General features: G+C 39.2%; 4 protein-coding genes across 4 annotated transcripts; 2 read left to right on the top strand and 2 right to left on the bottom strand.

Annotated features, from left to right (window-relative positions):
- Window positions 1–595: 595 nt before the first annotated feature.
- LOC108605543 (IWS1-like protein) lies at window positions 596–3,444 on the bottom strand. The gene is made up of 6 exons (XM_017995295.2): window positions 3,278–3,444; window positions 2,278–3,192; window positions 2,031–2,214; window positions 1,608–1,971; window positions 1,124–1,528; window positions 596–1,058 (listed from the first exon to the last, which is right to left on the bottom strand). The coding sequence occupies exons 1-6, from the start codon at window positions 3,291–3,293 to the stop codon at window positions 936–938; spliced, it is 2,007 nt and encodes a 668-aa protein (XP_017850784.2). The 5' UTR covers window positions 3,294–3,444; the 3' UTR covers window positions 596–935.
- A 207-nt stretch (window positions 3,445–3,651) lies between these two features.
- On the bottom strand, window positions 3,652–4,505 carry LOC108606055 (glycine-rich selenoprotein). Its single transcript, XM_017995901.1, has 3 exons — window positions 4,384–4,505; window positions 4,241–4,325; window positions 3,652–4,181 (listed from the first exon to the last, which is right to left on the bottom strand). Exons 1-3 carry the CDS (start codon window positions 4,400–4,402, stop codon window positions 3,953–3,955), a joined length of 333 nt encoding a protein of 110 aa, XP_017851390.1. The 5' UTR covers window positions 4,403–4,505; the 3' UTR covers window positions 3,652–3,952.
- A 4,118-nt stretch (window positions 4,506–8,623) lies between these two features.
- On the top strand, window positions 8,624–12,318 carry LOC108606981 (anoctamin-1). The gene is made up of 7 exons (XM_017997555.2): window positions 8,624–8,774; window positions 8,948–9,523; window positions 9,973–10,028; window positions 10,089–11,266; window positions 11,326–11,531; window positions 11,594–11,875; window positions 11,941–12,318. Exons 1-7 carry the CDS (start codon window positions 8,706–8,708, stop codon window positions 12,217–12,219), a joined length of 2,646 nt encoding a protein of 881 aa, XP_017853044.1. The 5' UTR covers window positions 8,624–8,705; the 3' UTR covers window positions 12,220–12,318.
- A 1,644-nt stretch (window positions 12,319–13,962) lies between these two features.
- On the top strand, window positions 13,963–16,071 carry LOC108605946 (phosphoglycolate phosphatase 2). The gene is made up of 4 exons (XM_017995767.1): window positions 13,963–14,212; window positions 14,321–14,402; window positions 15,046–15,344; window positions 15,408–16,071. Exons 1-4 carry the CDS (start codon window positions 14,198–14,200, stop codon window positions 15,918–15,920), a joined length of 909 nt encoding a protein of 302 aa, XP_017851256.1. The 5' UTR covers window positions 13,963–14,197; the 3' UTR covers window positions 15,921–16,071.
- The last annotated feature ends 396 nt before the right edge of the window (window positions 16,072–16,467 follow it).

The raw sequence follows: 16,467 nt of genomic DNA on the forward strand, positions 1-16,467 counted from the left end.
AATTACGTCGATTAAATCTATTTAACATTTAATTAATGTTGATTTCATATTGTTAAACAGTTTATGTTTGACCTGCTTTTCAATTAAATTATGCACTGACTTTGAAGAAATTGCTTATAAGCTTAATTTGTACTATGCAAGTACTATACACGTACTATAAAATATATTCAATAATAATTAATTCAATTAATTGGATCAATGCATCAAGGCTTGCTTACAACGCATGAATGCAATCAGCAGACAATTTCCAGCTGGGTTTGCTTTGGAACACACCGTTTGCAACAATGCCCTTAGTTTGACATTTAATTGGATTGCTTTGTTTCATATGCTCTTGTTTACTGGCCAAGAGAAGTAGCTGTGTGATTTGTTTTAACAACACACACACATACTTACCAATGTTTATAAGCACAACTACTAAATTATAACGACTGTCTTAAGATAAGCACAAACAAGTGTGCTTCAGTTTAGATGGCTGAGCACATACTTACGAGGGCAGCTTAAAACGTTTGGCGGGCTCATTCTGCATTAGCTAAATACAATTATACATGAGAATAAACAATTGAACACTAAGCAGTCAGTCTAAATAATAACATTGCACATGCAGACTGTTTCTCTCTCTTAATGCTCACGCTTTTATTTAATGCTATAACTTGATCAGACGCGTTCTTATCAGGCAGTATCATATCAGAAGAAAGCACCTTTGCCTTATATTTTAATAAAGTTTAAATATTGGTTGGTGTTTTTCGTTTTTATAGCAGCCACAGCGAGTTTTTATATACAATACATTATTATTATTCAATATATATGCATGCCGTATATATTTTGCTGTTGATTGTTGATAAATTTTGTTCAATTGTGTTGTCACTCGAATTGTATTTAAATCATATTTTTGTAATTGTAACTAATGTAAGTTTGTAGCGTGTGTGCTTGTTTACTTAAAGCGCCATCTTGCGGCCTTCTATAGATATTTCAACTGCACGGCGACTCTCTTTGGAGCGTTTGGAATCCAAAAATCTCTTCATATGTTTCTCATAACGATTCGGCTTGCGCTTGGTGCTCTACAAATATTATTTAAAACAAATATATTAAACAACTGCAAAGAATTCATGTTAATGAAACTTACTTCTGACACTTCGCCTTCTACCTTCGACTTGGGTCTTATGACATAATCTTTATTGGAAGGCATGGGCACGCGTGCTCGTGCTACCCAGCCAGGATCGCCAGGACGCAGTAACGTATCCTCGCCGGCAATAACCTGATTGAGCGTTGGTGTGCTTGTTGATGGCGGCTCACGGTCTGGGGTCTTTTGGCGCTGTCGCGGCATTTGCGCCAAGTCACGCTCTTGACGCTCTTCCTTGCTCATGGCAGAGAAATCGCAACTCAAATTGAATATGGGTCGTGCCCACTTTGAAATGAGACGACCAGCACGATCGCGATTGGGTTTTATCTCCAGAGGATGCTTGTACAAATACATGACAGCCTTGCCAATGCCGGATTGCTTCAAATAGCTCTTCTCTATGGTTGGAAACTGTAATCAAATATAAGTGTTTTATATTAAGCAGCTCTGCGTACATTTGAATTGATGCTGATGATGATGATGTACTTACATCCGATAGCAACTTTAGTATGCTCTGCCGAATTTGTAAGCACGGCAGACTTTTATTTGGCAATGGGGCTAACCAATCGGTAAGTACATTGAGTATATTATGTTCCAGGAAGGCTAACTGTAGATCCTTTTTAATAAGCTGCGACATGACTTGTTTAAGCATTGATATCTTCTTTGTAGCTGGCTTTCCGACCAAGTTAAGTTGACGATCATCATCGGAGGCATTCTTCATACTAATTATTAGCTGATCAATAAGATCGTCATTATCGTTAATTAAATCAATATCACGCTTGCGGCGCCGCACACGCTTCTCTTCCTTTTTGCGCATCAACATGGCATCAAAGTCTGATACGAAGTTGCTGTTGCTATAATGGGATTGGGATATATAAATATCTTAACTTGCGTTGTCTTATTTATATCTTACTCTGGTTCATTTGAAATTGGTATATTTTCATCGTCTGAACTTTCCAAGCCCTTATCCTCTGCCTTCTCATTGGTCTTCTCATCACCACTCTCTGCAGCTTTTGCCATTACCGCCTCGTCCTCATCCTCATCATCCGTATCTGTAATCTTTGCGCGCTTTTTAGGTAATTTCGGTCCGTCGTCATCTAAATAAATAAAACAAGTAACTTTAAGCTAAGCAATTGTAGTTAATTTAGTTTAAAAGTTACCATCAGAGTCGCTGGTTATAGTGCGTTTAACATTAACAATGTCATCGTCATCATCTTGTGTGACGCTTTTCGAGCGTGAGCGGGAACGTGAACCATGATGGGAGCCATTCTGTTTGTGACTTTGTTTTGAGGCAACACTTTTGGAGCGACTGCGACTGTGACGGGAACCACTGCGGGAGCGATTGGCAGCTGAACCGCTGCGAGAGCGTTTGGCAGGTGAACGGCTGTGAGAGCGTCTGGAGCCGCTACGCGATTGTCTAGATCCACTACGAGATTTTCTAGAGCCGCTGCGTGAACGTCTGGAACCGCTGTGTGAGCGTCGGGAGCCGCTGCGGGAACGTCTGGACCCGCTTCGCGAACGTCTAGAGCCGCTGCGGGAGCGTCTGGAGCCACTTCGTGAGCGTCTGGAACCGCTTCTTGAGCGTCTGGAGCCGCTGCGTGAGCGTCTGGAACCGCTACGTGACTGTCTGGAGCCACTGTGTGAGCGCCTGGAGCCGCTACGTGACTGTCTGGAGCCACTGTGTGAGCGCCTGGAACCGCTACGTGAACGCCTAGAGCCGGAGCCAGATCTGCTGCGTCTAGAACCACTACGAGAACGACTGCCACTGTGTGAGCGCTTAGAGCCACTACGAGAACGTCGTGAGCCACTGCGGGAACGCTCGCCAGAGCCACTCCGCGAGCGTCGGGAACTTTCACTAGGACTACGACTACGACTACGACTACGAGACTTGCGAGTAACGCTGGCAGAACGACTTCTATGATTGGGGGAACCAGCCGTTTCTTCTATTTCAGGCTGCTCGCTTAGGGGTTGAGAAGCCGGGTCGTCCATATTAGAGGTTGAGTGTACTTTATTATCCTGAAGACTTTTGGCCTTTTCTGTTATGCCCTCACCGGGCTCTTCGCTGAGTGGATTCTCTACAACAAAAACACATTTCGATAAACATACCACGCTCTTGTTCAACAATGAACAATTTTGCAAAATGTTTGTGCAATAACATACCCTTTTCAGTCTCCATTTCTATGATATTGAGCCGTTAAGCTATTGACTCGTGCTGTGTAACAATATAATTATGCGAGCCGTTTGTAAGCCGAAGTAGCATTTACATTTGTAGAATTTTTGTAAAAAGAACGCTTGCTAATTGTTAAAATGAAATACTTGCACTTTACTTTGATCACAACGTGGATGACAGTATGTTGTGATTAACAATGTGGGCATCGAAAAGTATCGGACGCCATATATTATTTGATGTGCGTGCACTGAACCAGCTCAGATGAACACGTGAAACTAATCAAATGTTTTTAAAATCTAGCCGCTCAATAAGTATGCTTTATTACAGGTATACCGTAATTAATTTATTCGAACTCAAAATTTCCCTTTTAACTAATACAGTTAAATAATTTCAAAATATATCTATAATAAGTATAAAATCAAATGAAGTTTGTTAACTTAGCTTAACGTGGCGAATAAACATACGCACTAAACACAGCGTAAATTACGTATCAGCAACATCCCACTCATTTTCTGAGTTTATGGATGTTGCGTCATAAGCGCAAAAATAATATGCGGATAAATTAGGCGTAGATTAGAGCTTCTCCATTGTATGTTCTTCAAACACGTTACCGTTCAGCGGCGTTTCAGCTTTTGCCATCAAGCTCAGGGACGCCGCTACTATCCTCATCCGCCACCCATGCCACAACTACTGCTATCCATCTGTTGCTGTATGCGGCCAATGCGTCGATTGGGTCTTAAGCCACCTCCACCGCCTCCGCCACCACCGCCGCCTCCACCACCATAACCTCCTCCTCCTCCGCCGCCGCCGCCACCACCTCCCCAGCTATTGCCGCGGCGATTATTGCTTTGATTTCCATTTCCGCCATTAAAAGGCGCTATCAAGGTCTGAAAGCTGCACACAATATACATAGATTAAAATGATAGTTTATGGGATTTTTTGTTACTACTTACAACTGCAATATTAGGTACCACAGTCCCACAAATATTTCCAGCACCCTTTGCAAGTCCCAAGGACGCTTTTGCCATACACGACCATCTAAAAATATATGTTTGAAACTCCAACTATAAAACATAAATGCACTTCTTGTACTTACCACGGTCAATGTAGACCATATTGCAAAATTTTAAGCATGCAACTGTTAACAAACTGCTTGCTTCCTATTGTTTTTTACTATAAACAAAGTTTACGAATTTGTTGAACATGACGTGTCGAAAGATTAGGTTGTTATGAAGTATCGATAGAAAATAAGTAAGCATCGATATATTTTGTAAACTGTTTTTTCGATTTCAAGTCAAACAATTAAGTAGTAAATTAATAATACAGTGAGAATAGCAAAATGTAAGACAATGTTTTGGTTTATTTTGTTACGTTTTTTTCTTATGCGATAAGCCGATGACCTATCGATATCGAGCGGAAGGCAGTATCAGCCAGCTGCGAAAAAAAAATAATAATAATAAAGTAGTAGTAGTCGCGATTAAGCCATAAAAAACGGCAACAACGCTGATGCTGGCGTTTGTTGCTGCTGCAGTTCTAGCGTGCATAGAATCTAGTAGAAATTGTATAAATAGCACTAAATCATTAAATGAATTATTAATAATAGAAGCAGCGTGGAGTTGACACAGGCTACAAAAAGAATTTCGGTCAGCTGCTACTACACCTGAGGTACGTTGGTGTTGGAGTTCATAAGCTAGAGGCTTAACTAACTTGCTGCTAAAGTTTTTGTCTTTAAACAAAATGACAATTTGTCATCAATATATGATTAGTATACGTATGCTATATAAATTGTGCATAGAAAATTTAGCAAACTTTTAGTGAATGTGTGTCACCATTGCGCTCACGTCCCACGCAATCTTTATCAGCGCATATACTTCGCTGCCGCTCAATAAATTCTTGTTTGGATGTGCTATGTACATACATACATACATATATGTATGAATATACTAGAGCCGGCATGTTGTATTGAACAGTATACTAGTATACTATATTTTTGCACCTGGCTAAAGTCAACATATTATTTACTCTTCAACTTGACCTTTCTCCGGCTTAACGTATGTACATACATACATATGTACATATGTATAGTGTGGTCACAGCTGGTTGCACAGCGCGTCGCTGCTTTGGATTTGTTTTTGTTGTTTTTTGGCAATCAAATTGTGTGTGTTTGCTGAATTTGGTCAGTAATCGGCAAACAGCACGCGCGAACGCATTTTACGGGCTCTTGTTTGATTTTACTCTTTACTTTTGTATACGCTTTACTTTTTTTTTTTTTCTAATAGCTGACATCATTTGGTCGCTGCTGTTTGTGTGTGTAACATTTGTTTATAGAAGCTACTACTAACAAACCGTTCTATATTCTCTTGTTCTCTTGCCTGGCTGCGACAGTTTACCGTTATGCTTGGGTCGGCCCTAAGAGCTCTTGTTGGCCAAACGATCGCGCGCTTTGCACGTGTAAAGAGGGCGCAAACCTGAAAATCGTCTCCCTCTCGCTCGCTCGCTCGCTATCTCTCTTTCTCTGTGTGTCACGTCTGTTTAATATATTTTTGCTAGCTTCATTTTCCACACCTCTATCCTTGCGCCTCAACAATGTATTCAGCGGGTAAATAATAACAAGTCGAACATGAATATCTCAATCAACAATTAGCTATGCACTATTCCATTCTATATCACACACACACGCACACATTTACAATACAAATGCAAATTCCACGCAGTTGTTTGATTTTTTATTTTTAGACCTTTTACTTTAATTTGATTGCCGTATGTGTTTATTTTCCAATACAATTTCGCTTGAGTTTATGAATTCAAGAGCACACATACTCATCAAAACAAAACAAAAACAAAAACTCATGAATGTACAATGTACATTTGTTTAGCAACTGTATAGAACAATTCTTTTGGTCTTTTATTTTTGTTTTGCATAAACCCTTGCTACACCTTTTGCCCTTAAAGCTAAGCACATTTTTAATGTATTTTGTTTTTGTTTTCTTAACACAAAACCTGTATAGTTTAAAAGGCAATAATCCGGTTAGAACTTAAAAGCATAAATTAAAAAAAAAAAAAACAATGCTCTATATTTCGAATTGAGTTTAGCTTTAGTTTGCAATGTGTCCGGAAACAGATCATCACTCATTTGTGGGTACCATATACTATTTATGTTATTTATGTTACATAATTTTACCGTTCTTATGTGCCTATCAGTATCAGTAGCTATAGCAGTAGCAGCAGCAGCAGCAGCAGCAGCAGTTGCTCCCCCTCTTTAGCATTGATAAGTTTGCTGGTCTGTTCAATTAGGCATGGGCACAGTGGGTCAATTGCCTTTGGCAGTTGCAAAAAAAAAACAATAAAATAAAATTTGAATAAATAAGTTACAGTAGTGTGAGCTCAAGGCTACACGACAGTTAGATTTGATTTTGTTTTTATTTTATGATATTGCATAAAATATAAGTTGCAGCAGTGCAGTTTATGGGGAGTGTTGTCAACTTTTATGGTTCTTTAGATTTTTAATTTCTAGTGGCTTTAACTTCTCTTTTCATAAATTTAGTACGCTGACGTGGCTCTCGCGTAATGTTAACGAGCTCTATCTGTACTATATAGCTTCTTGGTTTGGCTGTGTTATGCTAATGTTCACAGTGATTAGGCTCACAATCGTCTATATCATATATTTGTTGTCTGATCTAACTGCACACCACGCCTCATTGTGCGACCACCGTGTGCTTCATACTGAACACTCTCAAAGTTCTTATATTTTGTGATTAACTATTGTACTATAATATTAGAGACAATTGCTTGATAGTACGCACGACACGAGTGACGATTAATCCTAGAGTCGGGAGATAGGAGTATGGAGACAGATGAAGATTCTTGACTTGCAGAATATTACATATATGCGCTGCCTGGCTCGAAGCAGCGCGGTGTGCGTGCTCAGGCATACTGATCCTGTCTTGCAGTCAGACATACGAATTATATCACTATCAAGCGTGTGCGCACTTTGGCTGTGCGTATGAGATGCGCTTACACTAGCATGCGCTTGTGTGGGGGGTGGCGCTGGGGCCGGAGACATGCGTCTCGGGCGTGCTCGCACGCCAAGTCTATCGCTCGAACTCGACAGGCAATCATGGAGCATACTTGCAACTAACGCTGAGACAGCAGTGCTGCGATACATACGTGTATGCACTCTCAGGATCGATGCTAGCATACATGTATTGATGGTGCGGCTAGCAAAATGTGACGCTGGTCAGATCTGACCTAGCTGCGCTCGATGGCAACTATGCTGCGAATGCTGGCGATGACAGAGCATGGAGGTCTTTTATGGCGTCTTGTTAAGACAAAGAAGACATCGTATACTGAATAGAAGATCAAGAAATATGCCAACCTATTTACATTACTCCAGTGAGAGAAAGTCTGAGGGATACACTACACCATAAATAAATGAGATAAATAATTCATTATTACTCAAAATAAGTAGTATATATATCACACACTTGACAATAAGCACAAAGAACATCAAATTGCACCCGCTCCTCTTTCATCTCGTGCTTCTTCAATCTACTTCATCCTTATCAACTATGCACATAATGCTCTTACCAATATACACAGCATAAACTTCTATATTCTTTCGTTTTCTTCTTATTGCACTTTTGCATTCGCCGTCTGCTCTAGCACCATCGTGCGCTGTCTCACTTTCACACAATAGTTATATATTTACATACACACGTAACTATTATTATTTAATTGTATGTAATCTCACTATTGCACTATCATACAAAATTATCATTGAACATAGACTCCTCTTAAGCATTGTCTTCAACTCTAATTGTTACTTGCACCCCCATCGATTTCTCGCACTGTCATAAATAATATCATTGTTATAATAATTCTTTTCTCCGTATATCTTTATGTACATCTCTTTTGTTATTAAGTTTCGTTGACTGGATATGAGTAATGTGACAATTTTTTATAATGCAAGACAGGTACTTCTATTATAACTTTTAATTACTAATAAATTGCATGTACTAATTATTATTGATTAATATAAAACGAAACATCATAGTTAGCTTATTATATTCAGTTGGCACATTTGTCAAGTTAATGTATGATTTATTATAGATTTTTTTTTTTTAGTGGTTGTAAATGATTTGGGAGGAAAATATTGAACAACTTATAAAAGCGAATTTCTGCGGAATTAGCAGAACATACCAAATAACAACTTAGTTGACTTGGTGCAAGTGTTTATATATCTACATGCATATATGTAAATATATAAGCTATTGACCCAGCTGCGGCTTAAGCCAGATTGAGTTCTGTTTGTAAACTTTGCAATTCTTGGAAAATATTAAAAAACTGATAAGCTGCAATTTGAGTTTGGAGCTTGATTAAGAAAAAAAAAAACAGTTTAAGTTCAGATTCCGCTCTAGCATGTTGCTCATGTATAAAGCGTTCTCCTCGCTGTGTCGCGAAGATTATGAGCATTGTGCCACAAATAATGTAAACATTTAAATAATTAAGGCTTTCTGTTTGGTGTTGTTAGCAACTGCACCGCGCACGCACCACACAACAGCAGCAACAACCACCGCCAGCTTAATATTTATGCCACCACATATCGAAGACTTGCAACTAAATTTCCACTTTCCACTTTCCACTCTCTCGATTTCATGCAGACATATCGACGCTTCAATGACCGCGAACGCAGCGTGGACTTTGTGCTGGCCTATCATGTGAACAAGCAGCAGGATGAGGTGGCCATACGCAAGCGTCAGATCTTCGAGGCGAATCTAATGCGCGAGGGACTGCAGCTGGAGCACGAGCAAGTGCAGCTGATGCACTTCATCAAGCTGCATGCGCCCGCCGAAGTGCTGCAACGCTATGCCGAAATTCTCAAGATCAAAATGCCGCTCAAGTGCATACCAGGTCAAGAGCAGATCATTGAGGAGACAACGCACGAGTTTAAGACTTGCCTGAGTCGCCTCTGTCGCAGCATGTTCAGTTCCGTCCAACTGAACACGGAACTCTTTCCGGAGCGTGCGCCACGCATTCACATGGAGTTTGCGGACAAGTATGCCGAGCTCTATGATAAACAGCATCCCAACTATTTTGATGCCAGCACGCGCTATACCATCATCAATTTCATACTCCAACGCCAGCATTTTGTAATGGGCGAGGAGACGGCGGATAACTTGGGCGTGGAGAAGCTGATCAACGATGGAGTCTATCAATGCGCCTATACCTTGCATGACGTAAGCGTTATATATCTTATTGTTAGCCATCAACAATTATTTTCGAATAATCAAACTACAATTGCTTTATAATTTATACACTGAAGTCTCCAGAAGTCGTTGGTCTAGTTGAGTCCATAATATTATAATAGTCTAATCTAATATTGTCAAATGGCGCGTTCTCATTTAAAAGAGAATGAATGAACCCTTCACATAGACAAACAAAAAAATCATTGATAAGTTTTTGATTTGATTCACGCTTCTTTGCCTAAAAGAAACTAAACAACTAATGAAAGCTAAAAGAAAAGAAGCTTTAAATGTTTTGTTAACAAAAAACTGCATGAGCATTAGCAAAGTGTATGGCTTATATAATATTGTTTAATTGCTGTAACATACACTTCGTGTAGTTCAAGTATCAAAGTGTATACGTTAGTCGTTGGGGCTTATTAATAAATGTAATTTACTTGCAGGAGGTGGATCGCAGCCGTTTGCTGAAGGAATGGGCCAACATTGGAAAATGGAAAAAGTAAATAGTTGAACTTTTATTAAAGACACAACATTGTTACCAATTGTTAATCGTTTACAGCTTGCAACCTTTAGACCATATTAAGGATTATTTTGGTGCCAAGGTGGCGCTTTACTTTGCCTGGCTGGGCTTCTATACACAAATGCTGATACCCGTTAGCGTGCTGGGCATATTGTTCTTTCTTTATGGCTTCGTCACGTGGAACAGCGATCCGATTAGCCAGGATATTTGCAATGGCAACGAGACGGTTATGTGTCCGCAATGCGATCGCGATTGCAACTATTGGCGCCTCAATGAGACCTGCACCTCGGCAAGATTTAATTATTTGATTGACAACAGCATGACCGTGTTCTTTGCTCTGGTCATGGCCATTTGGGCTGTCGTTTATCTGGAGCTATGGAAACGCTATTCGGCTGGCCTGGTGCATCGTTGGGGTCTCACGGGTTTCACACACCATGCCGAGCATCCGCGTCCGCAGTACTTGGCCAAAGTGAGCAACTCCAAGCGGCTAAAGGCCAAACTGCAAGGCAACAAGAGCGGCCTCGATCCGGATGTGCCCTTCTGGAGCATCAAGTTCCTGCCCAACTTCACCAGCTTTAGCATCATGGTGCTCTTCATGTGCATATCAATCATTGCCATCTCATCGATCATAATCTATCGCATGGCCCAACGCGCCAGCAACAGCATTCTGGGCAATGAGAACTCCATGACCTACAAGATACTCGTTATGCCAATGACGGCGGGCTTCCTCGACCTGATAGTCATCTCCATACTGGACATGGTCTATCGCATGCTGGCCGTCAAGCTAACCAACTACGAATACTGCCGCACACAGACCGAATACGACGAGAGCCTGACCATCAAGAATTATGTGTTCGAGTTTGTCAACTACTATTCCTCGCTCTTCTACATAGCCTTTCTCAAGGGCAAGTTTGTGGGCTATCCGGCGAAGTACAATCGCATATTGGGCTTTCGCCAGGAGGAGTGCAATCCGGGTGGCTGTTTGATGGAGCTCTGCATGCAGCTGATCATCATTATGGTGGGCAAGCAGGCGGTGAATGCTATTGTCGAAATGCTTATACCCTATCTGATGCGCACGTTCAAGGAGTTTAGCTACCGCTATGGCTGGATGAAGGAGGATAGCGAGCAAAAGCTGGTGCCGCACAATCAATACACCGAGGACTTTCATCTCTTGCCCGCCGAGAATAATTCGCTATACGCTGAATATTTGGAAATGGGTAAGCAGACAGACCAAACAGCTCAAAGCCTTACTTAACTCTCATTTTTGCTTTGCTAGTGGTGCAATATGGTTTCATCACACTGTTTAGCTTGGCGTTTCCTTTGGCGCCACTGCTGGCGCTGATCAATAATGTTATGGAGGTGCGTCTGGATGCCATTAAGATGCTGCGCTTTCTGCGTCGTCCTGTCGGCATGCGTGCCCATGATATAGGCGTCTGGCATAATATAATGATCGTTGTCACGCGCATTGCTGTGGCCTCCAGTGTAAGCAGCTAGCAGCACATTAGCTTAGCCAATTAAATTTGAAGCATTTGTATGCATTGCAGGCCATGATTATTGCATTTAGCACCAATTTGATACCGAAACTTGTCTACAGAGCCACCCACGATGATCCCGAGCTAAGCAACTATCTTAACTTTACGCTAGCTACGTTTTATACCAAGGACTTTCAGGTGCAGCCGCTGCTGCTGGACAGCTCGTACTCAAACATAACCGAGTGCCGTTATACAGAGTTTCGCAACAATCCCTGGGAGCAGCAGCCATATAAGCGTCCCATGATCTACTGGAAAATCCTAACAGCGCGCTTAGCTTTCATAGTCGTTTATCAGGTAAGTGCAAATCTTTATGCAATTTGTACAATAATTAAACTTTGCTTTTGTCTTTTTTTTTTTAGAACATCATTACCATGCTGCAGGGCATTTTAACCTGGGCTGTGCCTGATGTTTCTGGTCGCCTGCTCAAGCGCATCAAGCGTGAGAATTTCTTGCTGCGCGAGCATATTATTGAATTTGAAAAGCAGCGCGCGGCTGCGCAGGCTCAAACACCACAAAAGCAGCAGCCACTGCAGCAGCAAACTCAGCTTGCCTCAAAGGCTGAGCCGGAGGTTACGCTGCGCCAGCGTCTAAATGGCCATGAGTCCAGTGTCGCCGATACGAATACTTCTTATGTCTGAGCCTGTGTCTACTTGTGAACTAGTTTTAAGTACTTTTTGTCTTTTGGAAACCAAGTGCATTTTAGTTTTTAAGCCGTCAACAGAGCAAAACATTGTATACATGCATATATATATATATATATATATATATATATATATTTATTTTGTATATAGAATGCAGTTTATATGTATCGAAGAATGTTAATGCGCTTTTGTCTTTGTTTTGTACTTAAGCTAAGTTTTGTACATTTCGCACGTTTCAAATGCTCAAAACAACGCAATCAAATGCATTAATTAAAGCTGCGCACAAATGTTTATAAAGACAAAGCAAAAGCTAAAAACATCTATTGCCAAATTGTTAAGTGTTCGTAACAAAATCAAACAGCGACTGATGCAGAAACAGATATTCGTAATACACAGAGATATTAATTGTTGTTCTCTTTGTTTGCATTAAATGTTGTATAATTGTATAATTTGTAACTGTAGCTTAGAGTTTTTGTTGTTGCGTCGAATTTATCACGCTTCATATATGTGTATATATATATATAGCAACAAGTCCAAAGTGCACTGTAAAGAAAAATAATTTTAAATTGTAATATATTTTTAACTACGATCATTTGTACCTTGAATTTAATGAACAACCAATCAAATGCTAAGTAAAGAAAGTTGTAAACAAAAACAAACTAATCACATATATGTATATATATATATATATGTATGGAACTCATGCATAAGCTATAGCTCTATGTATTTATGTATGTCTGTGCATCCCACACCAATAAACAATCCAATGTACCTTACAAATCTACACTTGATGTGAGTTGAATGAATTATATATTTGTATGTTATATTTATATTTGTTTAAAATGCATATATACTATACTACTACTACCTAATTTTAAATTGATATATTGTTTTGGTAATTGTTTACTTTGCCAAGCACCAATCATTGCATAATATTTTTAAATGAGAAACAACACCGTATGCAATCACCGTTACCCAATTACAATAATACAAATATTATATTTGATTATTTTGATAAATATATATATACAACATATATATTTATACATATACAGAAGAGCTAAGTTGTTCTACAAATAATTGTTAATATTTATACAAACGAAATGAAACGAAACGATTGCTTTTTAAGTTGTAGAGTAATACAAATTACCTAAACTAAACTAATTGTTAATGAAGGCTAAAGTCAAATACTAACTAAACTAAACTAAACAAAACTAAACTGCTATGCAACTAAATCAAAGAGTAATAAACAATTTAGTAAGTAAAAAAAACAAAGAGTTTTATTTCAGTTTTCATTACAGTTTGGCAAAGAGACTAACGAGTCTGCAATTTGTTTCAAATTTTCTCTCGACTTCAAAATTTTTGAAAGTTTCGTTTACAAAAGTATTAAATTCAAAATGAAATTTTTTAACATATGCTAATTTGATTCAAATTTCAGCAATCTATACAGACATGTATCTCTAATAATCCGAGAGTTATCTTTTAACTTGGATAAATCTTTGCTTACCTTTGATACTTATTTATATATGTATTTTTATTTTGCAGCAATACCAATAGTGTAAACTATGCCAAACTTAAGCAATTTATAAACTGAACTGAAGCTGCAATTATTTGAGAGCTTAGTTAGTTAGCTATAACCGGATGTCATATGGATTTCAAATCAATTGAAATGCAATTTTAGCTCAATTGACAAGCGACACCCGCGACAGAGACACGTTGGCAAACAATTGAAGCATAACAGACAAGTTCCAGATCCAGTTCGAAGCTCGAAGAGCAGCTAATCGAATCGACGCTGAGTGAATTGAATAGAGATATAGACTCGGTTTAGTCTATTTGAAGAACAGTGCGGGCTGAACAGCAGCAGTGCATGACTTGCCATTTGCATAGCTAAAAATATAACGAAAAGTAAATACTTTGAACCGCATTTGCAATTGAGAAGGGATCCGAGCAGCAGCAGCACCAGCAGTGTGGCGTCATGAGCACCGCGACAGTAAGTCAAAAGATGCTGTGGCGTGGCCTGTGGCATGCAGCAGCGGCGGCAATTGCTAAGCCGCTAAGTAGCTTAGGTGCTAATGCTTTGAAATCTTCTTCCATGCAGCCCAAGTGGATTAAGCAGCTGACATCAGCGGAGCGACAGCAATTCTTCGATTCCTTTGATGTGGTCTTTTGTGATTGCGATGGTGAGTGGCGCTGTCAGATAATTTGAATTATATTATAGTGTGGCTCACTTAGAATTACTTATGACTCATAACTTACGTTTGGAATATGCAAATTTCAGTAATAGATCAAACTTCAATTTCTGTTAATGCGCTTCAAATAATTTACTTTTATCTTTTAGCTAGATTCTAAATAAAACATATAATATGCTATAATATATTGTATTTGTACAGCTTAAATAATTGTTAATAATGTCGACCGAAGTCTCTGCCATTTCTTTTATGGCAATCATGTTTACATTTGTTTACTTATTTATTTTCCTATGTACACTTGCACATAATATATATTCATTTGTTTTTTATTAGTAATATTCCATAACTTTTCAATAAAAACTCTTGAATTAAAGATTCAAAAAGATATTCTGAAGAAAGTAGACAAAATATTTATTAAAACAATTTCATTTAATTGATTTATTGCTACTACTTTGATTTACAATGCGCATATGTTTATTTATTGCTATCAATATTTTATTCTGTTGCATTTCGATATTATTATTTATTTTATTATTATTTATTATTTATTATTGTTAACTAATTTAATTTTTGGAATTTTTGGTATATTTAATTTCATTTCAAATATAAGTAAGCCATATATAATATTTTTCAGGTGTTGTATGGTTTACTTTGCGTGACTTTATACCTGGAGCCGCTCAAGCTTTGCGTGAGTTGCAGCAGCGTGGCAAGCAGTTGACATTTGTGACCAACAATAGCATCTGCACAGTGGAGCAATTACTGCAAAAGTTTCACAATCAGCAGTTGCAGATTGAGCGGGAGCAGCTGCTGCATCCGGCGCAATCGGTGTGCGATCATTTGAAGTCGCTGAGCTTTGAAGGACTCATCTACTGTCTGGCTACGCCGCCATTCAGGCAGCTGCTTAGCTCAGCGGGCTTTAAGCTCTGCCCAGAGGTTAGCTCTATCTCTCTCTCTCTCTATTACACTCTTGACTGTTTTGCTTGTTGTTTTTGTTAGCCTGAATCATTGAGCATTTGCAGCTTAGCGGATTTGCGTGCTGCCATCTACGACGCTGAGCCTGTCCAGGCGGTGGTGATTGATGTGGACTTTAATCTTAGTGCAAGCAAATTAATGCGCGCACAGCTGCAGCTACAAAATCCTAACTGTCTCTTTCTAGCCGGCGCAGCTGACGTTAAAATACCCTTTGGTAAAGCTGACATTATAGGTCCTGGTCCCTTCATCGACATCTTGGCCCATTCGACCGCTCGTCAACCCACTGTGCTGGGCAAACCAGGCGCTGCCTTGCGCCAGCTGCTGCGTCAACGTTTCGCCCACATTCCTGACCATCGCGTGCTCTTCGTGGGCGATAGTCTCGATAGCGACATTGGGTTCGCCCGTGCCAGCGGCTATCAGACGCTGCTTGTGCTCACGGGCGGCAGCAGCGCCCAAGATGTGGCCAGCCTTGCGCCCGGCCACGCCCATTTGCCGGACTATATCGGCGACTCTCTGGCTGATTTGTGTGAGCATTAATCAAGCAGTTATTCGTGCTTCTGTTCTATTTTTAGATAATCAGCAGCAAGATAACAATCTAAGCTTATAAATGAACTTGAGCTTTCAAAATACAGTACAGTCTCCATAGAAAGACTAGCGATAATAGTTTTTTGAAACCCCAATTTAGTTTGACTCCAAATTAATAAAATATTTGTTTCAACGTTCTAAATAAAGATTACTAATTATAATTGCTTACAATTAGTATATTAGTTTTATTTCAAAAGCTAAATAACTCAATTATTATTGTCGGTATTTTCAATTGTTTAATGATTATGACTACAAATAGGATTTGAAAAACATTGCGGGATTATTTGCGGATTATTAAAAATAATACAAACAAATTGTTTAGATTTTTACAATATATTGTGTTAAATTAAAATTATATATACAATATATAAAACTTAAACATGCAATCAACAAACTGTGAAAGTATTTTTCACGATGATTTGCCAAAACTATATCAATTAATTAGTAATAGTGATTGAGACTATACTGTATTTAAGTCTATGAATTATTGGGTCGTCTA

Source organism: Drosophila busckii, chromosome X (genome assembly GCF_011750605.1).
Source record: "Drosophila busckii strain San Diego stock center, stock number 13000-0081.31 chromosome X, ASM1175060v1, whole genome shotgun sequence".
NCBI classification, from domain to species: Eukaryota; Metazoa; Arthropoda; class Insecta; order Diptera; family Drosophilidae; genus Drosophila; species Drosophila busckii.